This window comes from Oncorhynchus keta, chromosome 25 (genome assembly GCF_023373465.1).
Source record: "Oncorhynchus keta strain PuntledgeMale-10-30-2019 chromosome 25, Oket_V2, whole genome shotgun sequence".
In the NCBI taxonomy this organism is placed as follows: domain Eukaryota; kingdom Metazoa; phylum Chordata; class Actinopteri; order Salmoniformes; family Salmonidae; genus Oncorhynchus; species Oncorhynchus keta.
Window position 1 is genome coordinate 19,783,573 of NC_068445.1, and position 20,992 is coordinate 19,804,564.

At 43.4% G+C, this 20,992-nt stretch overlaps 1 protein-coding gene across 8 annotated transcripts in view; it reads right to left on the minus strand.

The window, feature by feature from the left end:
- The window catches only part of clip1a (CAP-GLY domain containing linker protein 1a), a 63,138-nt gene that overhangs the window by 12,932 nt on the left and 29,214 nt on the right, over positions 1 to 20,992 (minus strand). For 5 of the 8 annotated variants that reach the window (XM_052478811.1, XM_035736098.2, XM_035736097.2 and 2 more), the window contains 17 exons: positions 20,431 to 20,555; positions 20,065 to 20,281; positions 19,709 to 19,906; positions 19,235 to 19,326; positions 18,976 to 19,036; positions 16,403 to 16,507; positions 14,526 to 15,434; positions 14,174 to 14,290; positions 13,793 to 13,850; positions 12,860 to 13,016; positions 12,410 to 12,575; positions 11,973 to 12,188; positions 6,878 to 9,541; positions 6,119 to 6,256; positions 5,481 to 5,587; positions 901 to 1,021; positions 711 to 763 (listed from right to left, as the gene is read on the minus strand). In XM_052478811.1, coding sequence (XP_052334771.1) covers positions 711 to 763; positions 901 to 1,021; positions 5,481 to 5,587; positions 6,119 to 6,256; positions 6,878 to 9,541; positions 11,973 to 12,188; positions 12,410 to 12,575; positions 12,860 to 13,016; positions 13,793 to 13,850; positions 14,174 to 14,290; positions 14,526 to 15,434; positions 16,403 to 16,507; positions 18,976 to 19,036; positions 19,235 to 19,326; positions 19,709 to 19,906; positions 20,065 to 20,281; positions 20,431 to 20,555 — 5,504 coding nt within the window. The remainder of the gene's footprint in view (positions 1 to 710; positions 764 to 900; positions 1,022 to 5,480; positions 5,588 to 6,118; positions 6,257 to 6,877; positions 9,542 to 11,972; positions 12,189 to 12,409; positions 12,576 to 12,859; positions 13,017 to 13,792; positions 13,851 to 14,173; positions 14,291 to 14,525; positions 15,435 to 16,402; positions 16,508 to 18,975; positions 19,037 to 19,234; positions 19,327 to 19,708; positions 19,907 to 20,064; positions 20,282 to 20,430; positions 20,556 to 20,992) is intronic. The other 3 variants (XM_035736099.2, XM_035736103.2, XM_035736100.2) reach the window with 3 other exon arrangements.

Sequence of the window (20,992 nt, forward strand, 5' to 3'; positions counted from 1 at the left end):
GCGTTCAGGTCCAGCCGAACATCGGACAAAAAGTTCAGAATGTTCCGTTGCAGCCCGTAGAAACTTGTCAAACTAAGTATAGAATCAATCTTTAGGATGTTTTTATCATAAATCTTCAATAATGTTCCAACCGGAGAATTCCTGTCTGTAGAAAAGCAATGGAACGAGAGCACTGCACGTCACGAGCCTGTGGCACTCTGCCAGACACCTGGCTCAATCCCCCCTCATTCTCTCCCCTTAATAGCAGAATCCTCAAACAAAGTTCTAAAGACTGTTGACATCTAGTGGAAGCCTTGGGAAGTGCAATATGACCCCATTTACACTGTATATTGGAATGGCAAAGAGTTGAAAAACTACAAACCTCAGATTTCCCACTTCCTGGTTGGATTTTTCTCAGGTTTTTGCCTGCCATATGAGTTATGTTATACTCACAGACATCATTCAAACAGTTTTAGAAACTTCAGGGTGTTGTCTATCCAATACTACTAATAATATGCATATATTAGCAGGCAGTTAACTCTGGGCACCTTATTCATCCAAGCTACTCAATACTGCCCCCGTCACCAAGAAGTTAATTACAGAACTGTTGGGAGTGTCTATTTTCGACTAGAAACGACAAACAATTTTCGGACACTTGATTTGGATGGAAATTAAAACAGCATTATAGACAGGGCTAGCTACATACACCATGTTTCTACACAGTTTCTCACCTCTGCTTCATTTCTTGCAACTGTTTATTGAGCTTGGACTGCTGAGCTTCCAGCTAAGAAAAAAGAACATGCATTATAGGATGAATTGCTTGGTTGGAAAGTTGTAGTAATTCAATGTAAATGTTACATTTTTAAAATATAGAGGCAGTTTGAGGGAGGAGGGAACACATCAGTCGTCCAGTGGTGGTACCTTCTGCTGGCCACTGGTCTCCTTCTTGCTGCTGCCAAGCTCCTTGGTCAGCTTGTTGTTCTCCTCCTGTAAGGCCACCAGGGACTGGGACTTCACAGAGGTAGCCTGCTTCAGGTTATTACTAAACACACACATTATTATAATTCAATAATAATTCTTATCTCAGATATTTGGGAATTGAGGTTGGGTATGAAGACAATGTCTTGACACTTCAATGTCTGAATATTTAAAGTCTGAAAACTGTTGAGAGCAATGAGCTATAACTCATACCCAGTGTGTGTGTAATGTATTTTCACTCAGAATAAGAATGTCAGAGCGAGGACAATTAAAAGCATGGAGTAAAGAAAGCAAGTTTGCATTTCTTTTAAGTAAATCTTATTAAGAAAAATAAATAAATCAAGACAGGTTCAATAATTATCCTAGCGATCAACTGCATTTAACTGCTCCCTGCATCAAGGGTTAATTACCGCGATAGTACCCCCTCTGCCCCAAACCCACTGTCGGATGTTGGCACTGAGCCAGGACCTGCCAGATAGATACACAGCTGACTGTCAAGGCCCATTTGACTAACAAACATTGAGAAAATATTCAACAGGGATATTCCATTGATGACAAATGGAAGGTAGGGCTAGTAAGAAAATGATCTGGGCTGCTGTGGTCTTCATACATACAGTGTATTCCTAAAGTATTCAGACCCCTTCACTTTTTCCACATTTTGTTAAGTTAGCCTTATTCTAAATGTACGTACGCATGTATGTATGCATGCTTGTTTTTTTGCCCTCATCAAATCTACACACATAATGACTAAGCGAAAACAGGTTTTGTGAAATACCTTATTTACATAAGTATTCAGACCCTTTGCGATAAGACTCGAAATTGAGCTCAGTTGCATTTGTGGGAGAAATTATATACATGATTATAGTAACACAAGAGAAAGATACACTTATGGGTTAATTTCCTGTTCTGGTAAGATGCATTGTCTATTGTATAAGACAGGAAGCAGATAAAGGCCATGGGAGTAGGGGACAGCTGGGAAACACTAAATGCAGACACAGACGCCTAGACCAGCTGGACATACAAAGGGATAGACAAAGGAGGGGGTCAGCCAAATGACCAACTGATGGATGACAGACATCAATCGCATGACAGGGGAGACACATAAGTCTGTTTGATCTTAGACAACCATATGAAGAGAAGGCAACCAGGGCAGCTGGACACTAAAACTAGAGAGATAAAAGACACACATACAAAAGGGACACAGAGTTAATTACAGGGTCTAAACACAGGCCACAGGAAAGAGGGACGTATATTATCTTTAGGTCAAAGCAAGGGTCTTGTCATCATTATAATCTGACGGAAAGCAGATGTGGGCGTTACTGGGCTGAACAAGCAGGATGCACAGATTGGGATGTAACTGTATTTGCATTGGGGGGATGAACTGATGATGTATGTGTGGGTATAAAATGAAGAGTGAGAGCTCTGGAAAGGGGTGGGTCCCGCGGGGCTCTCCGGCTTGTTATACCGTTGTATTAAAGCCTGATTGATTTCACAAAGTTCTGGTATGAGTTGTATTTGATCCGATTTTCCACTACACATTCTGTTTTCATTGATCATCCTTGAGATGTTTCTACAGCTTGGAGTCCATTTGTGGTAAATTCATTTGAACAGGGCAGCACGGCTGGCCCTTAAACGTACAAGGAGAACTAACATTAACAATATGAATGTAAATCTCTCATGGCTCAAAGTGGAGGAGAGATTGACTTCATCATTACTTGTTTTTGTTAGAAGTGTTAACATGCTGAATGCACCGAGGTGTCTGTTTATACTACTAGCACACCCATGCATACCCCACAAGACATGCCACCAAGGGTCTCTTCACAATCCCCAAGTCAAGAACAGACTATTGGGAGGCGCATTGTACTACATAGAGCCATGGCTACATGGGGGACTGACGCATGCAGTAGAATCAGATAAGACACACACACACACACACACACACACACACACACAAGTAGACACACACACACACACGTGCACATTGTATTGTAAATATGTGGTGGCCTAAGTGAACACATTGAATGTGTTGGGTAAGGTGTTATGAAATGTAATGTCATGTAGTATTTTAAACTGTTTGTATGTATGTACAGTGGGGCGAAAAAGTATTTAGTCAGTCACCAATTGTGCAAGTTCTCCCACTTAAAAAGATGAGGCCTGTAATTTTCATCATAGGTACACTTCAACTATGACAGATTAAATGAGGAGAAGAAAATCCAAGAAATCACATTGTAGGATTTTTTATGAATTTATTTACAAATTATGGTGGAAAATAAGTATTTGGTCACGTACAAACAAGCAAGATTTCTGTCTCTCACAGACCTGTAACTTCTTTAAGAGGCTCCTCTGTCCTCCACTCGTTACCTGTATTAATGGCACCTGTTTGAACTTGTTGTCAGTATAAAAGACACCTGTCCACAACCTCAAACAGTCACACTCCAAACTCCACTATGGCCAAGACCAAAGAGCTGTCAAAGGACAACAGAAACAAAATTGTAGAACTGCACCAGGCTGGAAAGACTGAATCTGCAATAGGTAACCAGCTTGGTTTGAAGAAATCAACTGTGGGAGCAAATATTAGGAAATGAAGACATACAAGACCACTGATAATCTCCCTCGATCTGGGGCTCCACGCAAGATCTCACCCCGTGGGGTCAAAATGATCACAAGAACGGTGAGCAAAAATCCCAGAACCACACGGGGGGACCAAGTGAATGACCTGCTGAGAGCTGGGACCAAAGTAACAAATCCTACCATCAGTAACACACTATGCCGCCAGGGACTCAAATCCTGCAGTGCCAGACGTGTCCCCCTGCTTAAGCCAGTACATGTCGAGGCCTGTCTGAAGTTTGCTAGAGAGCATTTGGATGATCCAGAGGAAGATTGGGAGAATGTCATATGGTCAGATGATACCAAAATATAACTTTTTGGTAAAAACTCAACTCGTCGTGTTTGGAGGACAAAGAATGCTGAATTGCATCCAAAGAACACCATACCTACTGTGAAGCATGGGGTTGGAAACATCATGCTTTGGGTCTGTTTTTCTGCAAAGGGACCAGGACGACTGATCCGTGTAAAGGAAAGAATGAATGGGGCCATGTATCGTGAGATTTTGAGTGAAAACCTCCTTCCATCAGCAAGGGCATTGAAGATGAAATGGCTGGGTCTTTCAGCATGACAATGATCCCAAACACACCGCCCGGGCAACGAAGGAGTGGCTTCGTAAGAAGCATTTCAAGGTCCTGGAGTGGCCTAGCCAGTCTCCAGATCTCAACCCCATAGAAAATCTTTGGAGGGAGTTGAAAGTCCGTGTTGCCCATTAACAGCCCCAAAACATCACTGCTCTATAGGAAATCTGCATGGAGGAATGGGCCAAAATACCAGCAACAGTGTGTGAAAACCTTGTGAAGACAGAAAACATTTGACCTCTGTCATTGCCAACAAAGGGTATATAACAAAGTATTGAGATAAACTTTTGTTATTGACCAAATACTTATTTTCCACCATAATTTGCAAATTAATTAATTAAAAATCCTACAATGTGATTTTCTGGATTTTTCCCCCTCATTTTGTCTGTCATAGTTGAAGTGTACCTATGATGAAAATTACAGGCCTCTCATCTTTTTAAGTGGGAGAACTTGCACAATTGGTGGCTGACTAAATACTTTTTTGCCACACTGTATGTATGTATGTATGTATGTATGTATGTATGTATGTATGTATGTATGTATGTATGTATGTATGTATGTATGTATGTATGCATGTATGTATGTATGTATTCATTTAACTGTCATATGTTGCTGGATCCCAGGAAGTGTAGCTGCTGCATGGGGATCCATAATTAACACAAAAACGTAACCAGTTGGCCTGAATGCAAAGCTTTATGTCTGGAGAAAACCAGGCACAGCTCATCACCCATCTAACACCATCCTTACCATGACACATGGTGGTGGCAGCATCATGCAATGGGGATGCTTTTCAGTGATGGGAGACTAGTAAGGATAGAGGAAACAATGAATGGTCCAAACACACGCACAGTCGTGAACAAGGCACGACAGCAGGTCATGGGACAAAGTTTGTAATTCGGAACAAGAATGTGAAAGCCTTTGAGTGGTCCAGCCAAAGCCCAGACTTGAATCACACTGAAAATCTGTGGAAAGACTCCCCATCTAATTTAAGCGCTTGAGAAAATGAGCAAGGAAGAAAATCCACAAATCCAGATGGGTATGTCTGTATCAGCTATGCACAAGCCAACCCAAAGCTGTAATCGCCACCAACGGTGCTTCTACAAAATGATTGACTAAGGGATGTGAATACCTATGTAAATGCGATATTTCTTAATTTCATTTTCAATAAAATTGCTACAATTAAAAATAAAAATAAATCACTGTCATTATGAGGTATTGTGTGTAAATCAGTTTAATATTTTTAATTCAGGCTGTAACACAACAAAATGTGTAATGTGGAAAATCAAGGGGTAGGAATACTTTCTGAAGGCAAACACACACACCACACAGTATACTCACATCTCCTGGCACAGGCCGCTGATTTTCTGGTTCTCTGAGCTGAGTTGCTCTTTAGAAAGGTTGAGCTCCTTTTTGTATTTGGAATTCTGTTGCTTCAAGGAATCCAGCTGTGCATTAACAAAAAAACATAGATCACTTCTAATGTACTGTATATAATACAGATTGTTTGAATCCTGTGAAAGTTCAAGTTGAGAGCATTTTTCTCACTATAGCTTTCAGTCCCTAGTGAACTTTACTTGTGCCAGTATGAGTACATAAAATGATTGATGCAATTTCTTATTTTATGTTGGCAAACAAATTAACACACAAAAAAAGTACAAGTTGAAATTATCAAATAAAAAATGATTATGGGCCTGAAAAATTCTGTTTAACGTGGATCTTAGAGTGTGAGCATGCCAGCACCTGTGGCTAAAATTATGTTTACATGCATCACTGTATTATACTGTGAATACCAAACCAAACTTCTGTTAAGTTTACAAGGAGCCCCTTCCAAAGTCCTTGGTGATAGCCCTGTATGACAGTGACAAAGCCATCATTCCTCACCCATACAATTTCAACAGTCTCCATACCTTATTGAAAATCCATGATGCTCAACCACTATAGTATACCCCAACAGAGGCATTACATTCTCCATATACCTGATTGGTCATCTCCTGCTTGGCACGCCTGAACTCCTCCAGCAGAGACTGGGCCTCAATCTTCTCCTGCTGCAGAAGGCCCTTCTCTTGTGTCAGCAACTCCACGACCTCAGCAGTCTTCCCTGAGGACTCCGCTGCCTAGGTAGTGAGGGAGAAGGGGGGGGATGTCAACCAGACATATATAATGAAATACCTGTAACTTACTTGGATAGGGGTTGGTTGAGGTGAACCCCTATGTCCTGAGATATCATCATTTGATGGAACCTTATTTTACACAGCCCAAATCAACTCTAACAAGAGGATCCCTAAAGGATCACTCCATTTTCTCATATTATGCAGAGTTAATTTCCATGCTTTGCATGTCAGTCATCCAAGTCATTCCAAACCAGATTTTGAAGCTCTAGGGGGTTACAATGATTGTTTCTCCTATGCAATTAATGTAATCCTCAGGAATCATTGTAATTCCCACATCTACTACTACTTACTAATTACTATTTTCAAACCAAATTCTAAGGGAGCGGAGATGTAACCATCTACCCCAACCAAGGAACTTCTCAAATCACGTTCTAAGCCCAAAGGAATTTACATTTCATAAATAAACTGTTCGCAATGGACTAGAAGCAAGAGAGCAGTTAGTAAAGGAGATTAAACAAAAATGAAGTTAAATAGAAGACCGGAGTAGCATGCAGTGAGGTTGAAACATGACCACAGGCAGCTCAACGTGAGAGTTAGTTACAGGGTTTGTTAGTAATGGAGTACCTCAAGCTGCTTGGAAATAGCATTTTTTAGTTGAGCCTCAAGCTGGGTGACCTGCTGGGTAGCTTTGTTCCTCTCCTTGAGCAAGGCATCCTTCTGGACCTTCAGGTCTTCCAGGTTGGTGGCCATTTCTTCTCTGACCTTGGAAGATACAGATGCCTCCTTCACAGAGGCTTTGTGCTGTCCCTCCATCACTGACTTCTCAGCACGTAGGGTCTGGGCATCTGCTTCAAGCTGTGTCTGGGTAACTTGCAGCTTCTCTACCTCCCCCATGATCCTTGAGTGTTCCCCATCCCTACTCTCTTGGCTGCTGTGGAGGGAGGAAAGGTCTTGCTCCAGGCGGGACTGTACAGCTAGGAGGTCTACCTTCTCCTTAGCCAGGGAGGAGACCTCGTTGACAAGCTTCTCCAGCTTGGCAGACAGGCATATTTGGTCTCCAGCCAAGTCACCCTTTTCCTGGTCCCTCTCCTTCAGCTGTGCCTTTAAGTTCTCAACCTCCCCAGCCAAGGCTTTTCTCTCCACTCCAATATCCTTAAGGTTGGCAGACAACTCATCCATGGCCTTCTCTCTGGTAACAGATTGTTGAGTGAGGTCCTGCACTTTGACTTGCATCTGGACATTCTCCTCAAGAAGACCCCGTCTCTCACCTAACAAGCCAGTGTGGGTCGTCTTAAGTTGCCCTAAATCACTACGCAAACTATTTCTCTCAGAGGCCATTGTGTCTCTTTCAACACAAACAGAGGCAACCTCTGCCTTCAGGCTGGATTCAGACTGCAGGAGAGTAATCTTCTCCTGTGTCAGAGTGAACAACTGTGTCTGTAAGTCCTCTCTCTCTCTGGAGAGGTCATCCTTTGCAGAGGACAGTTTACTTCGGTCACTTGCTTCAGTCTGCTGCTGCAATTCAAGAAGCATTTTTGCCTTTGAAAGTGATTGCGTTTGACCTTTGAACTCCTGGACCTGCAGAAGCAGATCCTCTTTGTCCTTCTGTAGGCTCTTGTTTAGCTCCGTCTGCTGCGAAAGCAGGAGATCCTGCTTTTTTGTTAGGGTATCGTTCTTCTTAATGAGTTCCAAACGCATCTGTTCAGAGTTGCCTTTTAGTTCATGATGCACCTCTGCAAGTTCAGTTTTGCTTTTTTCAAGGGCCTCCCTCTCTGAGCAAAGCTTCTGAAGCTGTGCCTGTAGATCAACCTTTTCTTTTTTCAAGGAAGCTCCCTCAGCCTCCACCTTTTCTATCTTCTGTTTTAATTCCTCCAGCAAGGACGTGAGGTTGGAATTGGCTTGCTTCAGGTCATCATTGGCCTTAGTGGAGCTGTCCAACTGGTCCTTCATACTGCAGATCTCACCTGCTAGCTTGTCACGCTCTTTTGTTAGAGTACACTTTTCAGAGACCTCCTGTGTGTGCTTTTCTTCCAGCTCTTCCTTTTCATGTACCCAACAGTCACTCTCCATGTTCTGCTTTTCCAGTGTTAATTCTATAGCCATCTTCTCTTTGCGTATGTTGTGTAGCGCCTTCTCAGTTTCTGCATTCTGGAGACAAAGTGCTTCCTTCTCCTCGCCAAAAGATGACAACAGCTCTTTAACTTTCTCCTTAGAGGTTGCCACTTCCTCTGTAGAAAGTCTGAGCTTCTCCTTTAACTCTTCTCTCTCCTTGATAAGTTCATCTTTCTCAGAACACACCTTTCGCTGGGTAGCAAGCAGGTCCTCTTTCTCCTGCAGGAGGTGAAGCCTCTCAGAGTCGGTAACCTCACTGCTGGTCTTGGACTGGTCCAGCATTTTGGCCAGGCTCATTTTTGAAGCATGTAGCTCAACCTTGTCACGGACAGACTTCTCAAGATCCTTCTTAGTGATATTCAGCTGATTTTGAAGCTCTGCATTCAAGGCTTGGAGGGCCTCTTTGTCAAATATGGCAGCATTAATTTGAGTAAACATCTCCACTTTATCTTTGCCCAAGGTCTCTGTCTGTGCCTGCAGCTGAGTGTTTTTCAGATAGAAGTCTTCTTTTTCCAAGCTTAAAGACTGACACCTTGCCTGCAATTCCACATTCTTTACATCAAGGGATTTCTTAGCATTTCTGGCTGCATCCCTCTCCAACAAAAGGCTATCCTTCTCAGAGGTCAGCTTCTCCCTGCTTTGCTGGAGCTCGTTCCTCTCCTCACAGGTCTTCTCATAGACCTCTGCTAGCTGCTTCCTCTTATTTTCTTGCTGCAGGATCTCCTGTTGGTACTTCAAAAGGAGCTCATGCTTCTCTGCATTTGTCTTTTGAAGCTCCTCAATTTGGGACTGACGCTCCGCTTCAGATTGACTGAGGGATTTGTTATTGGCCTGTGCCTCCTCAACAGCAACTCTAAGCTTCTCCACCTCTCTGGATAGTGAGGCATTCTCTCCATCTAGCTTCCGGTTGGTGGTCCAAAGTTCCTCCTGCTCTTTTGTGAGTTTGTCCCTCAGTGTCAGAAGTTCTTCAGTCTTACCTGAGAGCTCCTGGTGACAAGCCTCCGAGGCTGAGAGCTTGGCCTCGAGTTCAGAGAGTTGATTTTTGAGACTTCCTTCCTGAGCTTTTAGATCTGAGCTTTCCTTAGACATGTGCGACAGCACTGAGATTTGCTTCTCCAGGTCTGTGGACAATCTCTCAATATGCTGCCCGGAGTAGTCGAGCTCACCAGAAAGAAACTGAGGGAAAAAGGTTGAAAGAAAAGAAATGGGCATATAAAGGGAAAACAAAACAAGTCAAGCATTTTATTACAAAAGTTACAAAATGCAATTGTAAAAGTTAAGCTGGTGCAAGCATAAAAGACAGTTGGGAGAAAAAGAAACCAAGCTGACACCATGAAAACTTTGAAAACAGAGGTACACCAATGGAGTGCTTATGATGTGTATGTAGGTGTGTGTGTGTGCCTTCTAAGTGGGCTCAAATGATTCAGGTTTTCAATCAGTGTGCACCAGGTGTGGTGGAGTGTGTGCGTAATTGAATAACTTTCCATTGAGAATGTTTTTACAAGAAGATAACCCTGTTTTAAATCGTCTTATAATGGTTGTGCCACGAAATTCTGCTCTTTTGTATCCCTTTGACATTAAGTAGAAATTGTGCACCAATATTGCATTTTAAAAGCCGTGACGTGAACAGAACTCTTTTAATATGGTCAAACTAGTGCAAAAGCAGGTGAGCTCGTTCTATACTTTTTGGCAATTTTCTGTTGTTTTGTGGTGTAAAACTGAGTGTGTCGAGCATAACACGTCAACCGTGTTCCCCGCAGGCAAAAAAATAAAATGTACAATTGAAATCAGAAGTTTACATACACTTAGGTTGGAGTCATTAAAACTCATTTTTCAACCACTCCACAAATGTCTTGTTAACAAACTATAGTTTTGGCAAGTCGGTTAGGACATCTACTTTGTGCATGACACGAGTAATTTTCTCAACAATTGTTTACAGACAGATTATTTCACTGTATCACAATAGAGTGGGTCAGAAGTCTACATACACCAAGTTGACTGTGCCTTTAAACAGCTTATAAGCTAATTGACATAATTTGAGTCAATTGGAGGTGTACCTGTGGATGTATTTCAAGGCCTACATTCAAACTCAGTGCCTCTTTGCTTGACATCATGGGAAAATCAAAAGAAATCAGCCAAGACCTCAAAAAACAAATTGTAGATCTCCACAAGTCTGGTTCATCCTTGGGAGCAATTACCACGTTCATCTGTACAAACAATAGTATGCAAGTATAAACACCATGGGACCTCGCAGCCGTCATACCGCTCAGGAAGGAGATGCGTTCTGTCTCCTAGAGATTAACGTACTTTGGTGCGAAAAGTGCAAATCAATCCCAGAACAACAGCAAAGGACCTTGTGAAGATGCTGGAGGAAACAGGTACAAAAGTATCTATATCCACAGTAAAACGAGTCCTATATGATATAACCTGAAAGGCAGGTCAGCAAGGAAGAAGCCACTGCAAAAGCTGGACTATGGTTTGCAACTGCACATGGGGACAAAGATCGTACTTTTTGGAGAAATGTCCTCTGGTCTGATGAAACAAAAATAGAACGGTTTAGCCATAATGACCATCGTTATGTTTGGAGGAAAAAGGGGGAGGCTTGCAAGCCGAAGAACACCATCCCAACCGTGAAGCAAGGGGGTGGCAGCATCATATTGTGGGGGTGCTTTGCTGTAGGAGGGACTGGTGCACTTCACAAAATAGATGGTATCATGAGGAAAAACCTTTTTTACAACAAGTTACGCTACCAAATAGGGATTGAAATTGTGGAACAACCCATAAATGGTGAGCAGACTGAAGCCCTACACTTTACATACCGGCTACTCATCGTGAAACGACTAATTAAACCACTAACAATTACATCCACTTAATCAAGATTATTGAAGCATGAATTAAAATGTCATCAGTTTTTTAAATAGATGTATCTAAGGTGTGCCTCTGCTTTCAAAGTAGGCCCTAAAACCACACCACAACATAGCCACACAGTCAATGCTGAAATGAAGATGGTGCATATGTGACAACACATATGATATATGACATGGTGCAATGGGCTTGCATAAATAGTTATTATCAAAAAGCAATAATATGAGCAGATAAAACGCTAAAATTAATCTTGGGCTTAATGTGTTTTTATGATTCAATTTGTTTTAATGAAATCAAAAAACGAGGTCACTGTGATATGCCATAATTGTTCTAACAGTCAACCTTTCATTAAAGTAATACAGACTTCAGCTACTTCTTACCTTTCTTCCTACAGTATGATTACTACCCAGACATTAGAAGTGAGGTGGTCTAATTAGCATCAAGTGAATATCAAACCTGACCATAGACCATTTCAGGCAACACTTCATTTGACTTGGAAACAACAGTCAAATGGTAATGACATAATAATAATCAGGTCATTTCTGGTACTGTAGAATAAGGTGCTACTGACATCTCTTACAGAAAGTGGATAGGACTATACTGGAAAAATACTTCAGTACTTAATACTTCAGTCAACCTAAAGAAAGCTAATGCAAAGCAGCAAGATTTTTTGTACGAAAAGGCAGCTCCTCCTGAGAACATAAAACATTGTGGTCCTGATAATGATATGGTGGGTGCTCACCTGAGCCTTCTCTTTGTAAGGCTGCAGCTCGGTCACCAGCCTCTCCAGTTCCTGGGCCTTCTTCCTGGAGACACTCAGCTCCTGCTTGGTCTTGTCAGCCTGACCCTGCAGCTCCTGGAGCTGCTTGGCATGGTACTCTGAGGCCTCAGACAGGGCCTTCTGCTGGGAGGTCTGAAGATCCTTGGCCTGGGCCTCACACTGCTGCAAACTCTTCTCCTACACACAAATAAAATGAAGGAGAAAGTAACTAACATCAATCATTTGCTGTTTGGTAGGGGGACAGCGGTAGATTATTTCAGTGTTTGGGTTAGAGACAGTAAAACGTCTATTACTGAAGAATGTAGGCAGTTTTACAACAAACCTCTTCCCTTCACATCTAATCATCTACTTTATCCCAATCAACAACATCTCAAAGCCATCTCTGAGTTTTCACTCACCAGTTGTGTGATTTTCCCCTGCAGGTTGCTTAGCTGGCCCTGATGCTCGTCTCTGGCAGCCTTCAGCTCCTGCTCCTTCTGGGCAACTTCCTGCTGTTGTTGCTCCTCAGAACATGCAGCCCGCTCCTTCTCCTCTGCGAGTTGGGTCTGTAACTCTTCCAGACTCCTGGTAAAGGGGAAGGAGGGGGAGATCAATCTCTGACCAAATGAGACCAGTGGCATTCACACAAACTGTGGCTTCATTGTAGAGGAGGACAGATTCAAACAGTTTTAGACTGAAACTGAAGAACTGATAAACCAGGGCGATGGACAGGTTTTGTGCATTGTCATACTCTCATTAAATATTGGCACTGGAGGAAACCGGATTGTGTACTTCTCAGATGACAGTAAGCCATTAAACCACTTTAATATGTTTGAGAACACCTTTGTTTGTGACATTTCATTGTGTACCTTTTTTTCTGAGTGATGTCTTCATTCATTTTGGTAAGCTGTGCTGAACTGTCGCCTGATGACTTCATCATGTCTGAGATGTCACTTTGGAGCTTGGACTTTTCGTTTGCGAGCTGATCAAGCCTCTCCTCTCCAGCCTTTAGCTTCCTTTCCAGCCCTGAGTGAGAGGAACACATAATTCAGTCATGGGTAACATTCCTCAATCCACATACACACATATTGTACACAGCCAATTTGTTACACAATATAAACATGACTACCTCAGACTCTCTACAGTGATTATTTTAGTAAAACATTGGTGATATTTTGTGGTGTTGGTCAGGGACAACTTTCTCAAAACAGGTTGCGGTTGCCCTTTTGATTCACACATTGATTCAGTAATCACAACCTGGTTTATCGAGCAGAAACTCAAGACAAAAAAATCAAGCAGGTTTGGAAACCCCTGGTGTAGGTTGCGAAGTTACATTACTGAATGTACGTAGGGAGAATGGTCATATTGAGCTGTGTGTACTGAAGGGTAGTGCTGGCCAGTGTTCTGACCTGCAAGTTGGCTTCTAAGAGCATCTGAGTGGGATGTGCACTGCTCTTTTTTTTGTTGCTAAGCTTCTAAAGCAAATTTGACAGTGAATGAGGGAATTTAGACCGACACTATCAGCTTGCATCATTCAAGTTCTTAGCACTAAGCAAGACACAATTACATGCACTAATCTACTGTCTACTGCTTGGCCATGTGGACCAATATAATGAATTATTTGCACAAAACCACGTAATTGCTAATCATTAGATTAGCTTGAAGTCAACATTTTCTTTCTGGTAAAATATGTCTTGCAGATAAAAACCCATGTAACCCAAGTAATAAGAAAACAAAGACTAACGTTGTTACAGGTCAAACATCCTGTAACGTTGATACATGACAAAAGTAAATCTATTTACCTTGCATAGTTTGTGTCGACTGAGCCTGATTGTCTGTGCTTTCTGACAGTTTTTGTTTCTGAGGAAATAAAACTTTGATGAATACATTTGTGCATGCTTAAGTCAAGAGTTTTCCATGACAAACCTCAAAATGATTGACAACTAATAATGTTCTACACAAGTTATTTAACCAACATTTGTATTTAAGGATTATAATTTTGATGGTATTGTAAGTGTGTAATAGAAGGTAGATACGTTTTATCATTCCCATGAAAACAAAAAGCTAGAATTTCAATGCTATGCTCTTCCTTACCTGAGCTTACCTTGAGCCCTACAGTCATGCAAGTCCACCCATTCCCAACCCCTGGCGCCACAACACCAGTCATAAGCCCTAGTACTCACCAGGTTGCCCAGCTCTTGCTCCAAGGAGACCTTGTCTTGCAGCACAGAGGTTAGGCTCTGCTGCAAGGAGAGGAGCTCCTGCTGCTTACCCTCCAGCTCAGAGTTCAACTCCCTGACCTACAGCCACAGGCCAGGGCATGACACCATGGACATGGAGAACATTTTGAAGGGGGAAAAAATGATGAGTGACAAAATGAAGGAAAAGCTAATAAAGAATCAAATGAAAAAAAAGCAAATTGCTTTGAAGGTAGGGATAAATCAATACAAAATGAAATACCACAGGTGTGTCTCACGCTTATTTTTCTGGAATATGGTCATGGACAATGGTAGTATGGCGTGGGTATGGACCTACCCTGTTGCCCTGTGAGCGAGCTTGGCTCTGGGCCTCCTCCAGCTGGGTCCTCAGGTTCTGGAGAGCTTGGTTACCTTGGCCTGCCTGGGACTGCAGGACCTCCATAGCTGCCACCTGCTCCTGGACCTCCTTGGCACGGTCCTGGGTCTGCTGGACAAGCTTAGCTTCATGCTCCTCCAGCTCGTTTACCTTCAGCTCAGCAGTGTGCAGTTTGCCCAGCACGTCCTCCATCTCCACCAGGTGCTGCTCCTCAGCACTCTCCACACTGGACCGCAGGCTCTCCTCCAGGCACTCCTTCTCCTCCGACACGACCAGCAGCTGTTTGTTGAGCTCCCCTGTCTCCCGTGCCCGGGCTGCAGCCTCTGCCTCACACCTGGCTCCCGCCTCCTCCAGTGCCTGCTTGTACTCCACCTTCAGCCTCTCCAGGGCACTCTTGGTCTCCACCAGCTCTGTCGTCTGGGAACCAGCCCCTTTACTGAAGGACACCTTCAGCTCCTCCGTGGCCTGCTGGTGTGAGGCGATGGCAGATTCCAGCTTGCAGCGCCACAGCTCTATGACGTCTGCATTCTCCTTCTCGTTCTGACTGAGGCGCAGCTTCAACTGCTCGTTGTCTGTGGAGACCTTGGTGGATGAGACTTGGAACTGAGACACTGCCTCACTGTGGGCCTTCTCCTCCGCTGCCAGCATCTCCTTCAGCCCAGCCAGCTCAACCTGTTGCTGGTCTTCTTGAGAGGCCAGCTGAGCCCTCAGAGAGCTCACTTCTTCCAGGAGAGGGGAAGTGGTGGAGTCTGAGCCCTCCGAGCTTTGCTGGACCTCCAGACGCAGCCGCAGGTCAGCCACCTCCCTGGTCCTCAGCACCAAGTCCCTCTCCAGTTCGATGATGCGGGACTTCTCTGACACCGTGGCCACCTATGGGACGGCACAACTCTGGCTCAAACAAAAGATGTTCTTCAACCTATGGAAACATTGTGATTGTGTGTGTACTGGCAGGACAAGAGGGAAACTGTTGAAGCCCCTTGTCATCAGACAGGTTTACATGGGTCAATATTTTTCTAAGAAAGTCATTTACAAACAGATGACCTTCATAGTTGCAGTAGCGCAATGAAAGTAACAGCGCAGACCCACATTAGCATAAAATGCCTAGTTGAAGTACTACACCGCCCTCTAGTGGACATAAGCTGGAACCATATCAGTCATCACACATAATTATTGTGTATTGAACTACTGTCCCCAAATGCTGCAGCTTCTACTGGTTTTCATCCTTACGTTTATATCAGGGGTCAATTTAGGCCAGAGAAACTTGATGGTTAAGACTCGCTCCCCCAACTAATGACGTCAAATAATTAATTAAGAACCAGGGGAAAAACTAAACCAGCAGAGACTATGGCCCTTGATGGCAGTTTAATACTCCATCACTGGCTGTGAAACCCCTGACAGATGCATATAAGAATTGTTAAGGGGTGGGAGCAGGAAATAGACTCGCAAGAGGCGAGGGTTCCCAGATGGGCAGGACAATTGGGGCTGGTAGAAATGGGGGGGACAAAGGACAACTGGGAGCAACAGTTGGGTATAGGGGTGCCGTCTGGCTACCATGTTGCACCACAAAATTCTTAATTTCAAGTAAAAAGATTAGTCAACTACACCATTCAATGTTTGCTTAGAGATATTCAAATGCAGTTAAATACCGACTCTCCATCCACAAGCCTCTATGTCAGAAATGGTCAGAAAAACAGCATATGGAAGCCAGTGCAATAGGTATTTGGAGATCCTCTGTAACCCATTGTACACCCTCCCAAGAGATGCAACATTACCCCTGGTACCATCCACACTCCACCCCTCTTTCCAAACGCACCACTGTGCAGAGCAAGATCCATTACCCTAGTGTCTTCTAACTCTCTCTGGAGTTTCTCAGCTTTGGTCTTTTCAAAGAGCAGGCTCTGTTCAAGCTCCTTAATGTGGGCATGCTCCAGTTTGGTCTGCGTCTGTTAGTAAAGAAGGGGAGAGGAAGAGAACAAAGCCAGTGCCACCATCACATGCCAGCCCAACGCAGACAGAGGAAGAGGGAGGGAGGGGAAGGAAGGGTACCCCATGCAGATCCCATGCCAAGCACAGGTGAGCATTGGGGATGTAGCTGGAGGTGGTGACAAGAGGATATGATAGAAGCAGCAGGGGAGATGTGCAATGTTTAAGGATGTGTAGTTGTTGGTTGTGATTAGAGGAATCCATGCAGAATGACCTGGTGAACAACCAAAGGGAAAGACTAGGAAGGAATGCATAGAAGTATGTGTGAACAACTGAGTGAGTGAGCCAGCAAATGAGCGCAAATCGAAATGGACGTGACTGTACATAAAAAGAGAAAGCACTGTTGGCATGTTTTTGCCCCCCCCCCCCTGCTTTACTCTATGATTTTGAGGTCTTTTATGAAATGGAAATGCTGTGGCAGGTTGTAACAGCAACACTGCGCTCTCTCTCTTCTATGATCACGCCCACTTGTTTAGTGAGTATAAGATCACTGATCAGCAGATAAAACAATATCAGAAACCATGTACATTCATAAAGAAACTACTTCGAACAGACAAATCAGTAAAAAATATATATATTTTTTTAAACTGTAGAATGGGGCAGAACATCTAAAAAAATAAATCCTAGTTTACCCCCCGGACCGATTAATTAATTTTTACATTAAAATGCAATTAATTGAATTGCTACCAAGTGCAGAACATTTACTTCCTATTTCAACAGATGGCAATGGGAAGGTTGGAGCTCAAGACCGTGACTAGGCTGTGAGATGCATCTCCAGTGGTTGGTCAAGACCGTGATTAGACTGTGAGATGGTGGAGGGGAGCATCTCCAGTGGTTCCATGCTTAGCACTGGGCCAACATGAACAAGAGGAGAAGAAAAAGAAGCAGTAACGTCACTGACTGAAGCAGTTAGCAGACAACATTAGTACACCGTCAATTGCTTGAAATCAACAGAAAACATTTGCTGTGTTGATTTGGTTTGTTGTTTTTTTAAAAGCTGCATGCATGTGAATAATATATATTTCTGCAGTAAGTAGTACACAGACCATTAGTATGCAATCAAAGGAAGATAAAAAGGGGGTATTGCTTCTAACCCTGTAGCACTGATTTTTAAAGATAACATTTGATGTGGGACGCCATCAGGGTAATTGGGATGGTCCCCTGATTGGAGTTGCACTGTGGGATAAATAATGACACAAATCCTTTGATCAGACGTGTACATAAATAGCCCCCGGTCCACCTGCTTCCCAGTCTCTGCTCCATAAACAAAGATATGGTTAGCCAAGGGAGAGGCAGAAAAAGTAAGTTGTTCTCCAAGAAATAGCCCACATTTACACATTCCCATCAAATAGCACTAGAGTGATGGTGAAGAACAGTGTGCAAACCTTAGTCTGATGTGCCAACGACATTTCTTAGCAAGAGGGAAGCAGGAAAGAAATAAACACCAACTAGTTCCTAAAATGATCCGAGGCTTGTGTGTTTATTTCAAGCAAACAGTGTTCCAAAAACAAGTTGGGAACATTCAAGCTGTGTTAATATCCACATGCTACATAGTCATGAAATCAGGAAGACCTCCAGGTTTGTGAAGATCGGTCTAATCAAGGCACTGCACATATTTGGAAGAATGACAATACATAGATAATAGTTTAGTTATTTGTAGATCAGCGAGTCTGCAGTGCCGTGCTCAGGCTGATCCTCTACAAAAGCATGACTTCATGGACACTAAAAGAACATCAGAGCCAGGTTCAGTCAGGTCTGATTCTGACAGCTCTGTTCCATGGAGGACCTTACTGTCACACGATAGAGAATGAGATTTCAGTCTTGAGTGAGATGGCATCGATCATGCCATGCAACAAACCTAATAGGACTGTGGGCACTGGGCAGGACAGATCTCTGGTGTAGACAGACTGAAGAGAATATTCATGCTCAGTCCTTGGCATACTAGATTAAGGACATGTCACTAACAAGGACACCAATCACTCACTTGCAAACTTAAAATCACAAGCCGGTGGCCAAACTGTTGATGAAATGTATACAGAGTAGCCAAATAGGGACCTTCAAAAAGATGTATTCATTGATTATGTTAGAATCTAATGTACACCCTACCACTTTAATCTCAGGGATCGGGAGCAGGGATGTTGCGGAGTGACTTAATTCCAGAGGTGGACTCTAGTCTGCACTCATCAGAACAGGATGCTTTTAACTCAAAATGTCTGTTTCACAAGACAAGGAGTTTCAACGGCAGTCCTGATGAGATGCAGTGTTGGTGGATTTCTGATACACCTCAGCATCAAATGGATTAATTCCAGTCACTTAGGGGGCGATTTTAACTTGAGATCGGGACATGTAAATCAAATATGCTTCATAGCATTAGAAAGGAAAACTGTATTCATATTTTGAGTTTGTGGAGAAGTGTGTGTGTGTTTACCTCCAGGTCTCCTTTGGTAATGCAAGCTTCCTCCACACGGAACTGGAGGTCCTCCACTTTCCTATCACACAGAGCAGACTTCAGATTATAGTTCAGGAACATTTAACATAAGAGGTCTGAAAAAGGAATAATGGATCAAGGGTTTGAAACAGGGTTTCAATCTGACCTACATAATGCCCCCCCATTTTCCTCCTGTGATACTGTACTGATAACATACAATCAAAACATAGTTATACCCCACACCCCTCTGAAGCCTCACCTCTTCTCCTCCTCCAGCTGATTGAGCAGCTCAACCTTCTCCTTGTCAGCAGCCTCCACCAGGGTGCGTAATTGGTCCATCTTGGCCTCCATCTTCACAACACATGAATATGCATTCATTAAAACAGATCATGAATATAAGTTGATGACTCTCATGACAAAACAATGTTATGGAAGGCCGCTGGGAGTGCATCTGGGAGTTGGCTATAAAAACAAGTGCTTTCTCATTGACAGCAGATGGCAGTGCAGAGGTTTTTGTGACATGAGTGTGAGGTACAGCAAGGTGTTTTCCCAAACCATTACCCAAGGTTTGTCATGGTCATGTATGACATAACACACTTCTGCAAATGAGAGTACAAGTTCCAAAACTGTAACGTCCTGGGACTTATCTGTGGGGAAATGTGTGTGTAAATAATCCTGAGGGCGAATGCTTGTGTGTGTGTAAACCATGAGGAGGAACTCGATGTGTATTGACCTGCTCCTGGTCCTCTCTCAGCAGGGTCAGTTCCTGCTCCACCTCGCCCACATGGGTGGTTGCCTTGGCCACCTCTGCCCTCTCCATGTCACGCTCCGCCATCAGCTGCTCGATGTGCTGCTGCTTCTCCTTCAGCACCTCCTGAACTGCTGTGGTGCCAGAGATCTTTCTCGAGTACCGTGATGATGTTTCTGTCAGCTGTGGTGGTGGGGGAGGGGGGTAGATGAGTGTTTAGACTGGTTAATGGGGGAGTTCTACTCAGGACAGCAAAAGGCAAGACCAATTAAAGAACAGACATCTTGTTGCTCTGCAGTTGTGAATGTGGATGCACTTATGAGTGTGTGTGTACGCCTCACCAGGCCTGTGCGGCTGGGCTTGGCACTGACAGAGGAGGCCACAGAGCTCATGGAGCTGATGGAGGAGGCGCTGGGGCTGCGCTTCAGGCCCGAGGGCGTGGCCACCAACTTCCGCACCATGGTCTTTGCCTTGGCCGGCGTGGTGGAGGGGAAGCCAATACGCGTGACCTTGTGGACTGGGGCAAACAGGCCATACTTGGGTTGGCATTGAAAGTATCTGAGGAAATACAAATGAAGTGGATATGAAAAACAAAACAAATGTCACTTATATACAAATAACACCCATAAGACTTGCCGGTACTTAACTCTCTTTTAAACAAACTGGTTGCCAGAGTAGCATGTTTCTCAAGCCTGTGGTCTGATTACCTGGTTCCTGCCACTGCCCCATCGTTCTTTCCCAGGGGCTCATCTAGTTCCACACCACACCACTCTCCCTTGGCAAAGTCTGTTTCACCAAGAAAGCGAACCACACCAGCTTTTGTGCCACCAACCTGCAGAGAATGTGCAAAGAAAGAGTTCAGAAAAGCCTAAAAAATATATATATTATAATTAGATTTTTTATTAGAGCGCTTTCATTACTGAAAGAATCTCAAAGCACCTAGAGGGTAACGAGCTTGGCATGAGATAAAACTACCAAGGCAACAGTTCATAATAATAATAATCAATCAATACATGCAACCTGTCAACGTCACGGGGCTGATAAATGTCTCGTCAGCGTTTCCTTTTACAATGCTCTAAAGCAGTGATCACTTTCTAAGTCAAAATGCAAGCCGAGATCTACCGCTCAGATGTTTTAAACATGGCTAAACGTAAGCCTATGCAACATTAACCTATTAAAAACAGTTCTGTAACAATTTTGTTTGTGCAGTAGGCTAAAGGCCCAATACATTATCACTGCATATTGGATATGCTTGAATTACCCTGCCAA